This window comes from Bombyx mori, chromosome 18 (assembly GCF_030269925.1).
Source record: "Bombyx mori chromosome 18, ASM3026992v2".
NCBI classification, from domain to species: Eukaryota; Metazoa; Arthropoda; class Insecta; order Lepidoptera; family Bombycidae; genus Bombyx; species Bombyx mori.
The window spans coordinates 6,577,137-6,597,049 of record NC_085124.1 but is presented as its reverse complement, the minus strand read 5'-3'; the positions used below and the strand labels follow the sequence as shown (position 1 = coordinate 6,597,049).

Below are 19,913 nucleotides of genomic sequence, written 5' to 3'. Positions count from 1 at the left end.
TTCTCTATACATAAAAAAGCGAAGAACTTTTAAACAAATAACAAATTGTAATTTTTAGCGAATTGCATTTCTTATGTCCATTTATTAAGCACAGGATTTTTTGATTTTCTGGAATATTTACCTGTTGACGACTGGAATAAATTATAAAAAGAATAATATAGGGTTACGCAAATATCGCTATATTAGGTTCTGCTGCTCCTTCCCCATCATCTATTCGTTTAATTTATAGTTCTCTCTATCAATTCTTATTTTGTTTACTGGAAGTGAAACGTATTGAGAACTCGCGCAAATTGTAAATCAACTTCTTATCTTTTTCGAAATTGAAGTAATCCTTTGTTCCGGTTAAAAACGTGATAAAGTGGTCCCTAGTCCAATGTAGTTAAGAATCTGGTCTTAGATCTCAATATTAGCGAAATCACTTAACTTCAAAAGGTTTAGTCGTTCAGAATAATGCTTGTAAACGTGCAGTAGTGAATACAACGATTAAAAAAACTGTTCGAACAGCAGAAGGATCGTGAGCTTGATGTACCGTACAAACGAATCAGAACCCACAGCACCAGATGTACCTACAGTGGGTAGGTATGTGGTAATTTTATTTACTAGTGCATGCGACTTGTGCCGGCTTACGTAGAGATGTTCAATGATGTTTCAATGCGCCGGAGAAAGTGTGCAGCGATGGAGGGGCGTTCGGTAAAACCCAGATTTACTCAAAACAAAAAGTGCCAAAATAAACTATAACGCTCACCTGTACAACTCCAAATAAAATAAGTCGAGAGATAGCATTTAAATAATTGTAGAACTTTGCAATAAGCGTTTTATTAAATTGTGCTAAAAAAACTGCATTAAATTGCAACCAATTCAAATTTCGAATTCGAAAACAATATCAAACGTGAACCTTGAGATCATCCGATAGCTTTCATCCTATATTGTCTCTGCATTCCCCAATTTATTTTGGCTGGTTACAGTTACCGCCAAGGAATGTACTTCTTGATTCATGTATGTAGGTACATGTGTACATAATGTAGGTGTGCCTGATGTGGTACTCTCATTGAATCGTTTTTCCATTGCTGTGTGTTATTTGGAACAATTGATCTGGAAGTCGTGTTGAATACCAACTTTTCCTAATGAAATACGTACTTAGCTCATGTTCACGAATATCACGTTTTAATCATATGAAACTCAAAAAAAGTAATTGCGTAATTACTGTACAAATGAGACATAGATCTTAAGGTTCATAGTAGTAGTCAAGTGGCGAGTGGCGACATTCAAGTTGCGATGCCTGTGAACTTCAGTATCCACGCAATACCAGGTTAGCCGTGAGCTCGGTCTCTCATTTACTTTGAAAAAAAAAAAGGAAAAATTACCACTTAAAATGTGACTTCTATTTCTACCTCGCTACTGCCCGTAAACACGAAAATTATAAAGTATTCGAAACGTCAGAAATAATAAACTCGAAATTAAGCCGCAAATGTGGATAACTATGTCGACGACTCGCGAATCCTTAACAAAATAATCTGTCACTTAAAATTGAATTATTGGTCTTGACAAAGCAACACCCAAATGTTTGCAAAGCTATTCGACAACCTCGTTCTGAAAAGATAGGCAAGCCCTCTGCAGTCTGTGAATCACATATTCCATATTTTGTATTTTATTGATATCTACAAAATGGACACTAAGCGAACCTACATTTTATAATTTTTACAATAACGCCAAAAATAAATTTATTCCAAGATGGCGATTGGTCTCTGCTAAGCTACGTCATAAACTCATTCTCCACTTGTACTTGCCAAGTAAATGATCTAATTTTATTCATTTCACTGTACAGTAAGTACATAATTCGTCACAATTATAGGGAGTCGCTGCAATAATCTTAGCTATTGTTGTCGAGTCCAAGTGATGCGTTCTGGTTCACAACGGGAGCAGTCTTCACTTTCTACGGCTGTGACATTGCACCGACTCGATTACTGTTAATATCAGACCATTGTTCGATTGTAGGCCTATGTGAAATTACGCTTGTGTGATAGGAATATGTTTCTTCAAATGCGAACAAATTAGCTTTGTGATATTATGAATAGCATTCGTTAAATTGATGCATGAAATCGTAGTGGAAAAGTTGATTCGATCCACACGTTAAGTACGAACAAATTGTCAATTTAATTTTAGAATTATAGTAGTGCGATGTTATTATTGATTGCCTCTTTGGGGTTTGGGGAATATACGACGAAAGGAAAGATCTTCCACCGAGCGGGTGATATTTGCTCGGTAGACCGACGGTCCAAATGTTGTTGTTCGGAACTTGTATATATGCGCTTTATCTTGAAAATGTCGTAAGCGAGATTCAGGCATCTGTCAATTATCTTGCGTTGTATGATGGCTACCCGCCACATCACTCCCCTCCGAGACTGGAGTTCGTGTCATATTTAGTTAGCGTTGTCCGTGCTGAGATTAGCTTGCAAGTGCCAGTGCTGCTCGAAGTTTGCGGTGAGTCGAAACTGAGCTTGAATGCTGCGTGATTGTCGCCAGTGCTGCTCGAAGTCTGCGGTGAGTCGAGACTGAGCTTGAATGCTGCGCGATGAGGCAGTGTAGGTGCGTGCCGTAGGGCCAGGAAGCGCGGTGAGTCGGCTGCGATGGTCCTGTTGAGGCTGCGATGCTGGCTTACTGTGGGACGACTGTCGATGACTTGCTTTTATCTGCGAGAATGCGGGGATTGTGGTAGCCGAAGTTCTTGATGCGCTGATGATGAATCAGAAGGTTGCGTGTTCACATCACGTCGGGGTCACCAGTTTGGGGAATATACGACGAAAGGAAAGATCTTCCACCGAGCGGGTGATATTTGCTCGGTAGACCGACGGTCCAAATGTTGTTGTTCGGAACTTGTATATATGCGCTTTATCTTGAAAATGTCGTAAGCGAGATTCAGGCATCTGTCAATTATCTTGCGTTGTATGATGGCTACCCGCCACAGCCTCTTATGCACAGAGATACTCATGACCCCTCTGGTGTTAAGTTGTTACTTGAGACAATAAACATCGTCCATTTTGAAACATCGAAGTCACAGTTGTATTGATAAAGGCTATCTCGTCCTTCAAACCAGAAAGTAAAACATCTTCGCGGTAGAAACGAACAAGTAAAATACCACTAAGATACCTTTTGTTATTAAGTAAAATTATTTGAAAACTACTTTTACAGTTTAATCCTCTGCGAACGATTATCTATGGAAAGCTATTATCAGGCCTAACCCTAAAAGTCGCTTGGAATGCGGCGTATGATGTCCTTCTAGGTCAACTTGATAATAGGCTGTCATTGGCGGTAACGAAAGTCAACATTTCGCTGATGTCCCACTGGCCCACTACCACTATGTTTGTCTGCCATGTTAAATTCATATATCAACCCATCATAAACTGCACTAAATTTTTCATTTAGTTCATGCATTTTTAATACTAGGCATGCCGTTATATGTATATGTAGTTATGGCCGGAACCGTAAAAAACTTTCATGCTGTGCTGTGACTATCGTAAAATGTATAATATATACTCACTTGTTGAAATTACTCGCACATCATGGGACTATACGAGAACATTCCCTTATGTGTCGATAAATACACCAAGTCTTAAGTCAATCGCACAATCATTTTTTCCTACTTATTCGCTGGTAGCATAAAGGTATATTGTAGCTAGGCTGTGGCTGGTAGGTAGCCGATAAAATGCGCTAACACTTACCGTAGCAAGAGTGATGCTTCGAAGAATCTACCGCCTTGTCAAAATCGTGATCAACTGAGAAGGTCCCGCGAGAAACTCAAGTAGAGTTAGTTAGTTCGCTCGTTGAACACTTCATCGTAACCGAAGAGTTCGACGAGGACAGTGAACACTGCTTGAAGAAACACAAAGAATGGATCCGGGAGATCCGAGAAAACATATTTCGGGCGACGGCGGCTCTGCGATGCCCGTCTCCGTAGTTGGATATGAGACAAGCGTGCTTCAAATATATACATAATAAAGAAAAATCTAAATTATTCATTTTTAAACGGATATTTGAGAATGTATTTATTTTATAGAAAAAATCTTGATATGCCACCTACTTATTACTATATATATTGAAAATACATTTTTAAATAAAGTGGAATAGGTCTGAATAAAAATTGGCACCTATTGCAACATCCGCATTGCGCTCTTCAACCACTAAGTCAAGTGCAATCACCTTTACATTTGACCTATTACAAGTTAAGATTTTCCTCTGCTTGCGGTTTGCATAGAAACCATCGTGAACCGGATTTATTTCCGCCAGTTTGATGAAGTGGGACTATTTTAAAATAATGTTGGTGAATTTTATTTCAAATGTAAATCATCAGTCAGTCAATCGTGCGTTACCACGGAAACTGCGCAATATTCGGAACGTCGGAAATAATAAAATAACAATGCCCTTGGAAAATATAATATATAAAATTTTGTAAAAGAAATTTTTGGTAAATTTAAGTCACTCCAATTGTGATTGGATTTTACATCTAAATTACTACCAAAAGTCGTTGCATCGTGCCCCCTTTCGGGTTTTTTCGGGTACGGAATTTGTCCCATTACACTATAAGCATCATTCTCCAACAACACGATTGCAGAGTGCAGTCTTCGTTTAAATTCTGCTGGACTCACATCTGAACCGTGTAAGAAAATGGACAGCACAAAAATCTTGCAAACTATATAGAATGCATTAAAGAGCTCAAATTGACAACATTCCTTTTAGACAAAATGGTTCGGATTGAAGAATCTATTATACTTACATTCTACTGTTAGTATTCTCAGTAGACACTCACGGTTTATAAGTGTTCAAGACGACCTTGCTCTAAATTTGATAAATACTGTTTTTTTTATTTATTATAGAAATACTAGCTACTTATCCACATTAATAAATATAGCACGATATATGTAGTCCGTCAGCTTAACAGCAAATAAAAAACCACTAAATCCAATCACAGAATCTAGGACACCAGCTCGACTCACCGTCCGAAATATCATGCGGTGTACCTGATGATATAGTTATTTTTTATTGCTTAGGTGGGTGGACGACCTCACAGCCAGCCTGGTGTTAAGTTGTTACTGGAGCCCATACATGTCTACAACGTAAATGTCGCCGCCCACCTTGAGATATAAGTTCTAAGGTCTCAGTAGTAACAACGGCTGCGCCACCCTTCAAACCGAAACGCATCAATCCTTCACGGCAGAAATAAGCAGGGTGGTGGTACCTACCCGTGCGGACTCACAAGAGGTCCTACCACCAGTAAAAATCGGTGATAAGCGTTTACCACCGCTCATAAACATCGGCAATGTCATGGCATTGCAAAGCCATTGCCTACGCTAACTATTCGAATGATTAATTGTTCACGTTAATTGTTGAACATACTCTATGACATGCAATCAGTTCTTAGGTAAAACAGAGTTCACACGATCGAGAAAGCCATCATGGGAATTGATTTACAGGTATTCATGTTCGCGTATTATATTTTTAATAGTACAATTGAACAAATATAGTTTATACAGAATTCCACAATTAAGAAAGTGAAACTAAACTGAGTCATTCGTTTAGGTCAGCGAACCGACATTTTTTTAACATCTGTGATTATCCGACGACCTCTTTCTTTAAGGAAAATAGCGAAAGTACATTTTTTGTATCCTTCAAAAGTTACGTTCGCTGTTTTAATTGTATACTTTTTTTCAGATACATTATCTTATGTTTACCTGAACATTTAATTGATGTACATAATATTATTTTTGTTACTCTTTCAAGTTACATGTATAAAATGAAACAGACATTAATCTGTCTGCTAAAAAAACACAATGAGCTTAATCCTTTAATATTTTAATGTTCATTAATATCAAAGACATTTAAATGTACTTACAACCGTAGGACACAAATCTTCGCGGATTTTGCAACACTGCTGGCAGCTGCTGGCAGCAACAACCAAAGAGGTCACCGTACTTTTTTTTTATTGCCCATGTAGGCAGACGGGCTTACAGCCCACCTGATGGTAAGTGGTTACCGTCGCCCATAGACTTCAGCAATGCCAGGAGAAGAGCCAAGCCGCTGCCTACCTACTTGACGAACTCGCCGAAAAATTCGACATGCATCTCAGACCGTAGTATCAGCTTGGTGAGTTTCTCGTTGGGTCTTCTCAGCAGAACACGATTCTAATCAGAGGGTAGATTCACTTGCAAACCAGCTGCCTTTAGTTGTTAACTTTCCTTCTAAAAAGTTTGGGCAGCTGTTAGCAAACCTTCTCCTGCTGATCGAGCCCTTGAGTTCGGCCTTCAAAGCCTTCGGAAAATTGTTCACAGAACGCACGATATTTGACAGATGCCTTGATCTCGCTAACGACATTGTATATAACAGGACATGATAAGCTTTCATATATCCAAGTTCCGAACAAAATTTGGACCGTCAGTCTATCGAGCAGTTTCATCCGCCCTTTAGTTGTTTGTTGCTTATCTTCTAAACGTGTTATTATAATTTTATTTAATAAACAATCTTGCAATCTTCTCTATGAACTATGTTGAAACTTTCTAATAAAGATGAAGGAAATCTGTGAGATATACCTTGAAGAGGTAGATTTTGATAAGCTACCAAAAGTAAACAAATTTTTTTTAGTAGAGAGAGTTCGGACACCATTATGTTCACAGTTCTTCGTGAAATTTTGCATGAAACCAATTGCAATGTCTATTAGAGCTCTAGAATAATTCAGAAGTTTAAATTATTTACATAATTACTGGGCATGGTGGGTATTATTCATCCGCATCCTGCTGCGTAGCAGTTATTGCAATGTAATGTAACTTTCACATCACGTATCATAGCAGTGGTTTTCCGGTAACCACTTCTCAGCAGGTGAGCCATAAGCTCATCTGCACATATGACCTGACACAGCCTACTTAATGCCATCGGCCGTGAGAATGAGTAGACTATAAATCAATAAGCTGTTGTATACATTCAAAGTGAAACATCGTTACATTTTGGATTAGGCTTTGTTACCACGTACATATGTTATATACGTGAAGCTAGCCCAAGACAGATTTCATTCCATCATATTTTTCTGCTCAAACCACTTTTCGATATTCAATGCAATATCCATTGTGTTTTATGGCGTATAAATACGGTCATGCTCACTATAATATTTTTTATAAATAAAAATTTGAAGTCGTCGTGGCCTAAAAGATAAAACGCTCGCTGTATTCGTATTCGTAAGCGAATCTCGCAGGCAGGTAGGTACAAATTTTTCTAATGAAATACGTACTTAACAAATATTCTTGATTAGCTTCCACGGTGAAGGAATAGCATCGTGCAATTAAAATCGGACACGCAAAGTTATAATTTGCGTAATCGCTGGTGGTGTAGGTCATGCGAGTCCGCATAGGTATCGCATCTGTTAGGAAGACCAAGTTATTCGTTAAGTTAGAGATTCATACTTACTAAAACACGTCTAGGATACGCTTGGACTGGGATATCCTGTAGAATACGCATGAGACTACACACCAAGTGTCCCCGAATATCTTTTTTCAACGTAAATGCCACTAACCTTACACATAAGAACCTACGAAGTTTTGTAGTCACAACGGCTACCTTAGGTACCTTCGTCGAGAAACGAAATCCGTAAAATCCTTTTTTTTATTGCTTAGATGGGTGGACAAGCTCACGATCCACTTGGTGTTCGGAGCGCATAGAAATATACAATGTAATACCCTCACTCACCTTGAGATATGAATTCTAAGGTCTCAGTTTTGACAGTACAACGGCTGGCCCACCCTTCAAAACGAAACGCATTACTGCTAAGGACTAGGCGTGTAGTGTGAGGGTGTAGAGTTGAGTCCAGTTGAAAGGATTCTATCCGTTATTCCCATACAAATAAAACCCGTATTTAATTTTTAAGCTTTGTCGCGATTTTAAGCAGAGGCATCGGTATGCTTCCTCTGCCCCTCTAAGATAACAACAAAAAGATTCAGCCCGGTATACACAAGATTGTTAACTTAGGAACCATTGACCGTCTATCCTTTAACTAAGGTGTATGCGTGTATGCTTGGTACCATATCTGCTGTCAGTTTATCCACTTTTTCGATTAAGATTACACCTAAAATAAAATTAAATAAACATTATAATATATCACATAATATAACATACAATAGTTGTATAGATTTTTTTCGTAAAACGAAAATACTCAAACATTATTTATGTGTCAAAGAAAAAATTCACGTATTTCTCATACGCGACCTATTTACATAATTACGTTATATGGATATCTGTGAAAGGTTATTTTCTATTGACAAACAAGGTTTCTGTATTTGTTTTCAGTTAGCACGTTGCTGTGACCGTTTCATTTACTTACTTGATAAATATACAAACCAGAACGAAGCTCTATAATTTCTTAGCCCATAAATTTTGTATCTTCACTTATCCCATATTTCTTTCTTGAAATATTATTGAGATCTATTTTTAATGTTTTGCCATTTATTGTTCATCCGCGGCGTTCGTTTCTTTTTATTACCTGTAACAAACAAAAATAAAACTTAGTAACGACTTGATTGACATTTTTAAATGTTATATTTCACTACAGTAACGATAAAACTGAAAAGGATATAGAAGAAAAAAATAAAACACTGGCCGTAACTTTAAAGACGATGACTAATTGAAAAGGCGTGTGATTACGTGATATCAGATGCATCTTTCGTAAATTTTGATACAACTTAAAGCGTCCTTGACAAGGTTCGTAGTGGAGACAATTAGATGGGAACAAGTTGGATACGTGGGCAAGGGTACCAAGTGGCACAGTTAATCGCTGCCACCATAAACTGGGTCATCTTATATATATAGTGAAGTTCAAGGCGCAACACTCATTGCAAGTCAAACTCTCGCACGACGCACACGCACTTTCACCGGTGACATTTTAGCGCTACCTTGTGGAAGACTGTGTTCAGTGATTCAGTGATATCAGTTCCGGTATTAAATAAAGGTAAGATCACATCCCTTCTAATAGTGTTTATCTGTGCGACAGAAGAGCAACGGGATACGTGAAAGTTAAAGGGACTACGGGAATAAGGTGTTGCAAAAGTGTATTTGGTGAAGCCGTTAATTTAGTGGAATTGGACATAATAAAATTAGCGGGATAATATAATACTAAAAATATCGAAACCATAATTATACCATCTCCAGAAAATTTGTGTTAACATTATAATATTAGAAATATTTCTTTCTCATGATGATTTTTTTTCGTATCACACTTTTTTTTTTTTTTGTACAAATTAGATGAGTTTCAACATTAAATTTGTTATTAGAGGCCTTTATTATTATAATATTTTTTTTACACACTTGGTATAACTAGTATCCGTTTTGGATTACGATCAAGCCGGATCTAAAGAAAGCCGTGTATTCAAAACGATAGAATATTAGTCAAAGTTAACGAAATTGAATTAAACTAAACATATACTTATTAGAAAACTAGAAGTTTAAAGGTTTTTAAAGGTTTTTATTTTGCCTATTTATGAATACAATTGGGCTGCTTACTGCGATGATCGAAGATAACATCAATCGCTAAACATTCAGTATAATGGTACTTAAAAAATAAAGTTTCAGGTGGTGAGGAATTTGAACCCTTTTTTTTAATTAATCATTAGAAAATATACAAAAGTAATCGTTCAAAACAACTTGTAATGAATGATAGCTTAATTCTTTAGTTGCCTTATGTATTTAATTCAGACTCACATTAAAACTGATTCAGTTTTATACTTATAAGCAAAAAATGTTTTACGAATTAGACAGATCTTAGTCACAAACCGCTCACATACACATACGTACGCTCATTTAAAAAATGGAAAGTTTCTTAAACAAATATCAATGCAGACCGGAAACAATTCGTCTTGACTTTCAGTTGCATAACCGTGTTCAAAAGAAATCTGGACTTTGTCTCAAACACCATATAGACGAAATGTGTTTTGAGAATTTCACGGCTCTTTCAAACAGTTCGCACTCGCCATTATTTTCGCTAGGCGCTTTAACACATGTAAATATAAGCCTTCACTTTCTAAACTGTTAAGACAAATATATCGCGTTTCAACCCTGGATTGGACACAGCCTGGGAAAACAATAGGTTCTTGAGTAACAGATTGACATAACAATAAGGTATTATTATGCTGATTTGCTTCCTACAGAACTTACATGCGTTTTTTTTTATATTTAATATTTGGACGTAGGAAACCGTCCGTTAAATTTTATTTGATAACTACATAAATGAGTTAATCTATGTATTATATCTATATACTATAACACTAATTATGGTATAACATTTTAAATTATATTTATTATCCTGAAATTATTTAAACAACCTAAATAAATTACTGATTTTAATTTTAAAAAATTAACCCGCCAATTTTGTGTCTATCATTTGCATTATTGTAACAACCGAATCATTCATAGTAACTTCACCGGTCTATTCATACGAATTGAAAGTATCACTATGAAAGCTGTCACGTGCGATGGCCGGTAGTTGGACTTGCACGGCAACGCTAAACACGTATGTTTCTAGTACATACTATATCTGATTACTTGCTACTGGACTGTGATGATGCGTTTCAGAGAATGTTAAGTCATCCTGTTTTCTCTTTTCGAAGTAAAACACTATCGTGTGATTTACTTGTACTGCATTTTAACATAGGAATTTAAAACGCTAAAAAATTTATCGTAGAAGCACATAATTTCACAATAAAATTTAAAGAAAAATGTACTGAAGAAATATAAAAACGACAAGAATTAGTTGGAATATTTTCATAGAGCAACACGTTACTAATAATTCCATTTCAATAGTAACATCAGGTTGTTGATAACAAAATATTTTCATATGAAAACTGTGTATTTCTAATTGTAAGGAAGATTTAGAAAGAATATGATTCTTCATGTATCACTCTCAACATTATAAATGTTATCATTACTAAAAGCAAGTTAGCTCAGGGTAGCTCAACTTTGAAATTTAACGGACAGAAAACTCGTGTCTAGAAGGAACGCGTGTCGGATTTTTATAGCCATAGTTGACTCATGATTATACGCTTAATATCATTGGAAAGTTTTACATACACTTCATTATGCAATAGAAAGCTCGAAGAAAAAATATATTATCAAAAGGTTAATTTAAATTAAATGACTTTAATGATTAGTGTCATCATTTCATATTGAAGGCGCCTTCTGATGCTCTTGTACTCGAGTATCCAAAAAACTTTTAAGTGAAAGTTGCTAGCGAGAGGCAAAGAGCGAGAGGCTCTTGATAAAAAAGCGGCGTTAGTCTATTGAAGAAAAAAAAAACATTTTCGATCTGCTAGATTGTATATTATTCGTTAACAGTAAAATAACAAAGTGATTATCAGATAAATATTTGCAAGTTTCTGGATAATCCGTCTTAGTGAATTCGTTATTGCTTATATTGCAACTGATCATATTTTTCAACGTTCCCTAAGTCGCAATAGCCAGGTAAGCATCTTTCAGGCAATAGAATATCGGCATAATTTTTATAGAGTTATATTTAATTATTTTATATTGTACAATTACCTAACTACAAAAGAACACGGGCGAAGCCGTGTCGCATTCCTTGTTCTTGAACCTAAGGCGCGGTCATATAAATATTTAAAAGAGTTTGGTACCAGCACACCTTAAAATTTCCAATGGCATATCATAATTTTGAATTTTACCTGAAGCGATATTAGTTTTAGATTTTTTAATCAGTAGATGGAAATCGACAATCTTCAATAAAAAAAATACAGACTTAATCTTAGGACCAACTTAAATTATCAAAAAGGGGTGTTTTCAAGTATTTTAACACAACCCTTTTTATAAGTATCGTTTATATTAAAAATTTAATACTTTTCGAATTTCTATACATTCTATAGTACTTATTCGCAAATTTCAACTCTATCTACTACTTTAGTAACGCAGTTTGGTCACGTAAATCTAAACAAATGTATATAATACTACCTTTTGTTCGTTTCGCGATTATGCTGTCTAATGCTGTAACACTAAAGCGAGAGAAATCGAAATAACAATATCTCATTCCCATCAATGTATACCATACAAGTAGGTGAGTCTGTCGCGAATAGAACCATGTGCATTCAATCGACATATACCGTACGATTGATCTGCATCGAAGCCGCGTTAACGGTCAGCGTGGACGCACGCATCCGTGTACACATCGCCGCTGTTTCTGGAACATGCTTCCATTGTTGGTTTAACACAACGATTAATTAATAAACCTATGAACAAATTTATTTAAAATAATTACGGGACTTCTTGTATTCGAATAAATACTTTTTACTGGTGGTAGGACCTCTTGTGAGTGCGCGCGGGTAGGTACCACCGCCCTGCCTATTTCTGCCGTGAAGCACTAATGACTGAGATCTTAGAACTTATATCTCAAGGTAGGTGGCGCATTTACGTTGTAAATGTCTATCGGCTCCAGTAACCACTTAACACCAGGTGGGCTGTGAGCTCGTCCACCCATCTAAGCAATAAAAAAAAATAGTTTCAAATTATTTTGATGTTCGTAATTTTTTTCAAATTACTACTTCAATACAAATTCGATGTTATTAACTAATGTAATTTTCATTTAAATATGTAGACTGCATCGGTAGTGATGTATTACTGTTAACATTTTGTGAATTTAAATCGCTTAAAAAAACCTTATTAAATTTATTTGATATCTAAATCGTCTACTTACAAGTGAATTTTAAACCAATAAAAGTAATTTAATTTAAGCGCTTGCTTTTAAATTGAATATAACATTATGGTTGTGTTAAAATCGTAGTTTTATACGAAATAAGAATTAAAATGAATTACTAAGAAAAAAACATCAATTTATACTTATATCCGCGTAAGAAGCACGCAGCGGTCGAAGCCGCTGCTTTTAGAAAGCGGATTGTACACTGGACCGATAAACGAGTGAAAAAACAAATAAAACAAGTTAACACACACACCTTTTATCCAAGTTTAGGTACGCGAAAACGATAAAAATAATTAATCTGTGTTTTGACTTAATATTCAAGAGCTTCTAGATCTATCTACAAAAGCTGAGAGCTCAGACCCTCCGACTCTTGAATTTCAAGTGAAAGTCACCGTATTTTTTTCATCTTTAATTACCAATGAAAGTAGGGAACCAGTTGGACCCATCGTAATAACAGGTCTGGGTCCTCACTCCGAAATTAGAAAAACGATAACCTTGCGCGGCTGCGGCACACGCGATCGGCCCGCGTTGCTTTCTCCCATCGACATGATTGCTATGCGCCACACGACGCCGAGAATGCTTTATTTAGTAATGGAAATCTTTATTTAACTAACACCTAACTATGCGTGTTTTCTGAGGAATTTAAAGAATTGTAAAAAAAAATGTAACCTAGAATAAAATACGGTAATTTAATTCCGGACAGGTACACTTTCCGAAATTACAAAGTTCACAAAAAAGTAAGATTAATAATTAGTCGTAAACCGACTAAGATAAGCAACTACATATATGGTTAAGAGAAATAAAGTTCCGTATAGATCGAAAGTGATTTGCAATATATCCCAACGTCATAAATGTACTCGCAATGTTACTGGGTCAAGAGGTCAATACGAACAATGTATCCATACCCTATAAATTAATATCTTGAGTATAGTTGTGTATATAACTTTAAACCACAAGAAATACCATTAAAGGTCTTTTCAAAAAGATTTTATTTCATCCTTTTTTTAAACATAAATAAGTTCGTACGCATAAAACGTTTGCGAGAAATAAACAAATGAAAATACATGGATATTACTATTATACTAATAGTACTATTATAAGATGCGTTTACAGGTGAATCTTGGATAATTCTCACATACCTACTTCTGCGTTTGCATCGAACATAAATATTACCACTATAGTTCTTTATTGAATGGGCAACATTTCATTTACTTGGTTAGTGTGTGAGTGATGCAACAAATTAGCATCACCACAAAAGTCGTGATATTTAGAGTTATCAGGTATTTATCGGTCAGAGAAAGTGGTCCCATTCGCATCTAACGGTCGTTTAGAATTTACGTCAATTTATATAACTAGCACCTTATTAAGAGGGCGACGAGTTGACATCCAAACTACAGTTAGTGAAGACCGGGTCACCTGCATTTGAAGAGTTAGTGTAACCATTTAAACATTTGTAAACCGGACAAGTGCGTATCCGCCCAGCTAGAACACATGATTAAATTTAATTAAAATGATAATAATCTTTATTTGTGAAAAGCTTAACTGTAAAAGACTTACTACACAAACCAAAGGAGGTTAACAATTTAAATAATTTTAATGCATATAAGAATTTATAATGCAATTTTTACCTAATAAAGTACATATTTGTCCGCAAGTTGATATTGTAAAAATTAGCTTCATTTATTTCATTCAATATTTTTTAAAGTTTTAGTTGCTAAGAAATTGCGTCCTTAGATTACGGCATAGACTAATAAAAAACAGAGGCAACGCAGGGAACCACTTTCTAAGCTAGCTACTCTAAAAGCAGGCGATCAATTCGCATGATTCACTCATCAGAACGCTTTCTAATTCTGCGTCTACAGTTTATGAGAGTACTCTAGAGGAAAGAAACATCTGGACATCAAGGCCTAAGCTTGATTTGTTGTCTGTTGTTGAAATTTACTTATTTAATAAAATATGTCGTCACATTCGTTATATCACACAGGATCTTTTTGTCCACAGGATGTATTCGAAAACCACAGGTTGGGCCTTAGTGGCCTTGATCTGCTCATCAACAATCCTCCAGACGATCGCATATCCCCAACAACTTCCACTCATATCACAGGTACCTATACAATTGAAATAATTGTCTTTCCCAAGTTTCAACTTTTAACCGTTACAATATCGAGTGCTCTTTTAAAAAAAATGTTTTAATATTAACAATGTTATTCGGTACGCCACATTGTTATGGAAAACATGAAATAGCATTTCAGGCGATAACAATAAATCAGTGCAATATTAATTTCAATGTTCCAGGTGACGAGTAACGTCAGAACGCATGGTCCACAATACTACAGTAACTCATTGCCAGTACCACAACAGGAAGAGATCGTCCAAGAACGTAAATTCGCTGAAAAACCAAACGCTCTTAAAAAAGTCGCCCTAGATGATCTAGATGACATTCAAACTAATTCAATTTCCGATGGATTTTCATGGACAAACTTCCTATGTAAGTATTTATTTTACATTAGATCGATTACATTTAGTGCATCCAACCCTGGCCCAGGTGACGCGCCGTCTCTATACGGGGGTGGTGCGATCAATGGCCCTATACGGGGCACCTGTGTGGGGCCAGTCCCTGGCCGCGGGGGTGGCGAAGCTGCTGCAACGGCCGCAACGCACCATCGCGGTCAGGGTCATCCGTGGTTATCGCACCATCTCCTTTGAGGCGGCGTGTGTACTGGCTGGGACGCCGCCTTGGGTTCTGGAAGCGGAGGCGCTCGCCGCTGACTATCAGTGGCGGGCTGACCTTCGTGCCCGGGACGTGGCGCGTCCCAGCCCCAGTGTGGTCAGAGCGCGGAGGGCCCAATCTCGGCGGTCCGTGCTGGAGTCATGGTCCAGACGGCTGGCTGATCCTTCGGCTGGTCGTAGGACCGTCGAGGCGATTCGCCCGGTCCTTGTGGATTGGGTGAATCGTGACAGAGGACGCCTCACTTTCCGGCTCACGCAGGTGCTCACTGGGCATGGTTGCTTCGGTGAGTTCCTGCACCGGATCACAGCCGAGCCGACGGCAGAGTGCCACCATTGTGGTTGCGACTTGGACACGGCAGAGCATACGCTCGTCGCCTGCCCCGCATGGGAGGGGTGGCGCCGTGTCCTCGTCGCAAAAATAGGAAACGACTTGTCGTTGCCGAGTGTTGTGGCATCGATGCTCGGCGACGACGAGTCGTGGAAGGCGATGCTCGACTTCTGCGAGTGCACCATCTCGCAGAAGGAGGCGGCGGGGCGCGTGAGAGACGCGCAAGCCCGCCGCCGTCGGGCGGGGGCCAGGGAGGCGGATCTCGCCCAAGCCCTGGCCCTCTAAGGGTTTCGGGTCCCCTTCACATGTCGGTCTGGGGACCGGCGAAGGGGGCCTAAGAAGACGACGTGCAAGCTGCTCTGCACGCGTTTTACGCAAGAGCATCTGGGTGATGGAAGGCCGACTATCCTCGACCCACGCTGGTTCTGACCCAGCGGGGTATTCCGTAGGATAACCCATTCTAACCGGCGCCATCTAGGCGGGCTCCGGATAGCCTGCCGACCGAGAGGGCTGGTGGTCGTGGCGCCGACGACCGCCAGTCCGGCGTCCCGAGGGGGAGGGTGATGGGAGAGATGTGCTCCGCACTAAACGCTTCACTTTCCCCCCTTTGCCTTTTCATGGGTTCTGTCTCATGCGAGGTTCGGACGCGGGTTGTTGAGCGACAGGAGGTTTTAGTCAGTTCGACTCCGACATGCCCCGCCCTTCATCCCCAGGGGAGGGCGGAAGTCCGGCGATTTCCTCCTGACCAAAAAAAAAAAAAAAAAAATCCAACCCTGGCGAAAAAAAACAAGATAGTCGGTGGCATAGATTCAACAACATATTAAGCTAAATTTGGCGACCAGTGGAGAAGACATTCCGACAAGCAATAACATTTCAGATTTTTTTCAAGTTTAAATTGGCATATATTTTTGTGAACTTTACAGAATTTAAGCTACAGTTTTAGTAAAATATCTTCTTACAATTCTGCAGCAGTGATTCTTCAACATTTTACGCGAGTATTATACCAAACACCCGTGTTGTCATGCAGTGATTTTTGTGATTCATTATGGGGTGTTCAGATTTACAACAGATACGCGACTCCGATACCCTCTTTACGGGAATAATTTGAAATTGATGTCATTACAATTGTGTGTTATGATAAAATCAATAAGAGAATTTCGAATCGATCACATTTTTGTAGAATGCTACCAAGAGGACGCCCATTTGAATGGAAACATGTCTATCACACACCGAAAAGCCATCCTTGTAAACTGTTCTTTGCTATATTGTCTTTGTAACTTCATTCGCAGCGGCACTTTTGGTCTCGGATACTAGTCCGCCAAAATTGTTATAAGCTGTAGGTAGCTGTAAAAAATTAGAAGTTAAACTAATAAAAAATTACCCAAGGTCAAGATTAAGCATTAGGCATATAAGTATAATGTTAATAATAAACAATGCATATGTATTGCTTCCAACATCGTACCATATAGTTCCAATGAATGTATTAATATTTTTTTTGTGTTATAAAGTTAAAGATAGATTCCCCCGATCTATAAAATATAATTAAGTTATGAAAAATCTACCGGTTTAAGTTTTTATTTCATGTTAGACAAAATACGCACTGAAACCAATGTGTAATTAAGCAGTTAAAAATTCTAACCTAACAATTCCGTTGCGATGGAGGGACATTGCCTGCGCTCTAAATGCTCACCAGTAAAATAAGTATGATTTTTTTAAAGAAATAATTAAAACAGATAAGACAGATAACTTCAAATAAGATCGAAAGACAGAATACGGTTTCAGACTTTATGTAACTAACTAGTGAGACGTGGTAACGCTCCTCGGTGACTGGTTTCACTTTACTATATATAATAATAATAATAATAATAAGCCTTTTACTTCATGCAAATAATAGGTTACGTACACATTTCAAGTATGAAAAAAAGAAAAGAAGCAGATAGAATAAATGCAACAGAAGCAGACTTTACTGTATTTTATTTTCTTCCTATTCTATTATTTTATTCCTTCATCAAGTTAATCGTGAAAATATGTTAGGTCTGGTTATGTGGGCAATTTTTCTATAAAAATTGCACAGTTCAGTGGGAGGGAATCTTATACTTTAAATCTTATATTTATTAGTCAAAATAATAGATAGCAATGTAACAAAGATCAACCCACGATTTCCGGAAGAAATAACAGTATTTATGGCCACAATACATGTTTTTCATTCATAAACCGATCCGAAAATACAGTAATAATTTATTTGTTTAAGCCTCAATTTTGCAAACATTTTTCGTCAACGGTGGCGTCACGGGCCCCAACAAAAGCGACACCTTGGACACAGAATCATCAGCTCCGTCTCCTTGGACTCACTTCATCGCTATGGGTCTAAAAATTCTGACCGCTCTTCTCGGTGGTGGAGCGGCTACAGATGGCATTGACAAAGTCGACAATGGATCTTCACCAATGCAGGTAGGCAATTGATATCCTTATCACGAAAAATATATTTATTATTTATTTCTGATGTATAAAGTATGTAGCTCATTTTATATTTTAATTCATATCAATATTAAAATACTAACCATAACAGATTTGTAGATACTTCTATTTTGCAAACATTCCCAATAGTGTAAAAAGGCACCAAATAATTTTATCCTCACCCAAATTAAGCCAATTTCCATGGACCATTTCATCGTAGATTTAGTTTTCCACTACAAATAACCAATACAACACAAAAAGGATTACCTCATAGAAAATACATCATAATTTATTAAATCCTTGTATCCACATACATTTCTTTGAGGTATTCCTAATAGTGTAAATAGTAAAATTTTGGTTACGGAAACGGCATCGCTTCTCGCTTGCTTCAGGGTATATTGGCTGTCATTCTGTCGTCGGTACTCGGTGCAAAAGATCCCGACCAGGTCGCCTCCATGGCAAAGCAGGCTGGAGAGGTACGCTACCCATCCTAACCCTTTAATGTATTTATTTATATTCACTATTTATCAGTGCTTGAGCACTTCGTATCTTCAAATATTTTAATATTTTGTAAATTTTTGTAGGATCCAAATCTTTAAGGAAAATTACATATTTCAATTCCTTTACAGTTCTTTAGCATCGTGATGAACCTTCTGGATGCTCTCAAGGCATCATTCTCTCATAGATCACTTGCTGCCCGATCAATGGGCCGCAAGGATTCTGTTAGTGATGCAGCAATCGCCGGTCTTGTCATGTCCAAGCCATACTTGAAGTCATTCTTGACAAGCAACGACAAATGCCATCTTAAAAACATGTGCGATGCTGCAAATGAATGTTCATCCGACATAGGTCCCAAGAGCATCTTCTGTCCAATGGCAACGTAAGTTGAAAAATACTTCATAAGCTTCAATCACATGATTGAGTGTTTTAAAGTCAAAAATATTAATTATTTAATTTATATCATTATAGGTATTTAGCAAGTTTTGTTTTGGAGAGGCAATCAGGTGCTAATTTCGAAGAGTTCAGTGAAGCAGGCAGAAAAGGCCGTTCAGGGGTCGATTGTCGACAATTATATTTACAGTGCAATGAAGTCTAATCTACAGCTCATACATACCTTGAAACTTGACGCTCAGAATGAAATGTCGATTAGAAACTTAAAATGAAGACAGTTAACTTTGCAGAAAATTACTTGATCTTTTAACTGTTGGTAGAATGACACATTTTAGTTTCATGAAATGGTTTGTAGTGATATGAAATGGTTTCTTACTGTAACAAGGCATATGCCCCGTTATAATAAGATGCATAATTATTCCATTCTACTTGGCTTTGCACCTAGTAATTTATTAATTTATTTAATTTATTTTAGAAAGTAAAAACCGAGATCTTTGGCCGGGCGAGATTTAATAGCAGTAGCTTTGACCTAGATAGATTCTCCCCGTAAAATAAAATATGAAATTGACACAATTCCTTTATATTGTAAACAATTATGTAAGCTGCCTGTTACGTTAATAATGATGACTGATGTAAAAAGTAATTCTATGTGGTAATTTAAAATGTATCACATAATAATTAGTATTTATTAAAAAAAATGTGCGACTGTGTGTTTGTGGACGTCCTTGTGTGATTGTTGTTGTAAATTATTAAAAAAAATATTTAAAATTAATGTGT

General features: G+C 37.3%; 2 protein-coding genes across 9 annotated transcripts in view; one reads left to right on the top strand and one right to left on the bottom strand.

The window, feature by feature from the left end:
- Positions 1-5,830: 5,830 nt before the first annotated feature.
- LOC101745340 (uncharacterized) overlaps positions 5,831-19,913 on the bottom strand; it is a 35,740-nt gene continuing 21,657 nt past the window's right edge. For 3 of the 7 annotated variants that reach the window (XR_005245725.2, XR_005245727.2, XR_009975525.1), the window contains 2 exons: positions 8,360-8,518; positions 5,831-8,104 (listed from right to left, as the gene is read on the bottom strand). Coding sequence is in view for 1 of the 7 variants with exons in the window: in XM_062673653.1 (XP_062529637.1) it covers positions 8,489-8,518 (30 nt within the window). In the remaining 6 variants the exon portion in view is untranslated. Of the gene's footprint in view, positions 8,519-19,913 lie in introns of all 7 variants that reach the window. The other 4 variants (XR_005245724.2, XR_002430846.3, XR_005245726.2 and 1 more) reach the window with 3 other exon arrangements.
- LOC101745570 (uncharacterized) lies at positions 8,755-19,908 on the top strand. Of its 2 annotated transcripts, XM_004928189.5 has the most exons (7): positions 8,755-8,983; positions 14,732-14,834; positions 15,026-15,218; positions 18,040-18,239; positions 18,638-18,721; positions 18,875-19,125; positions 19,215-19,908. In XM_004928189.5, exons 2-7 carry the CDS (start codon positions 14,733-14,735, stop codon positions 19,339-19,341), a joined length of 957 nt encoding a protein of 318 aa, XP_004928246.1. In that variant the 5' UTR covers positions 8,755-8,983; position 14,732; the 3' UTR covers positions 19,342-19,908. The 2 variants fall into 2 exon arrangements, with proteins under 2 accessions (XP_004928246.1, XP_004928247.1); XM_004928190.5 differs by lacking the exon at positions 18,638-18,721.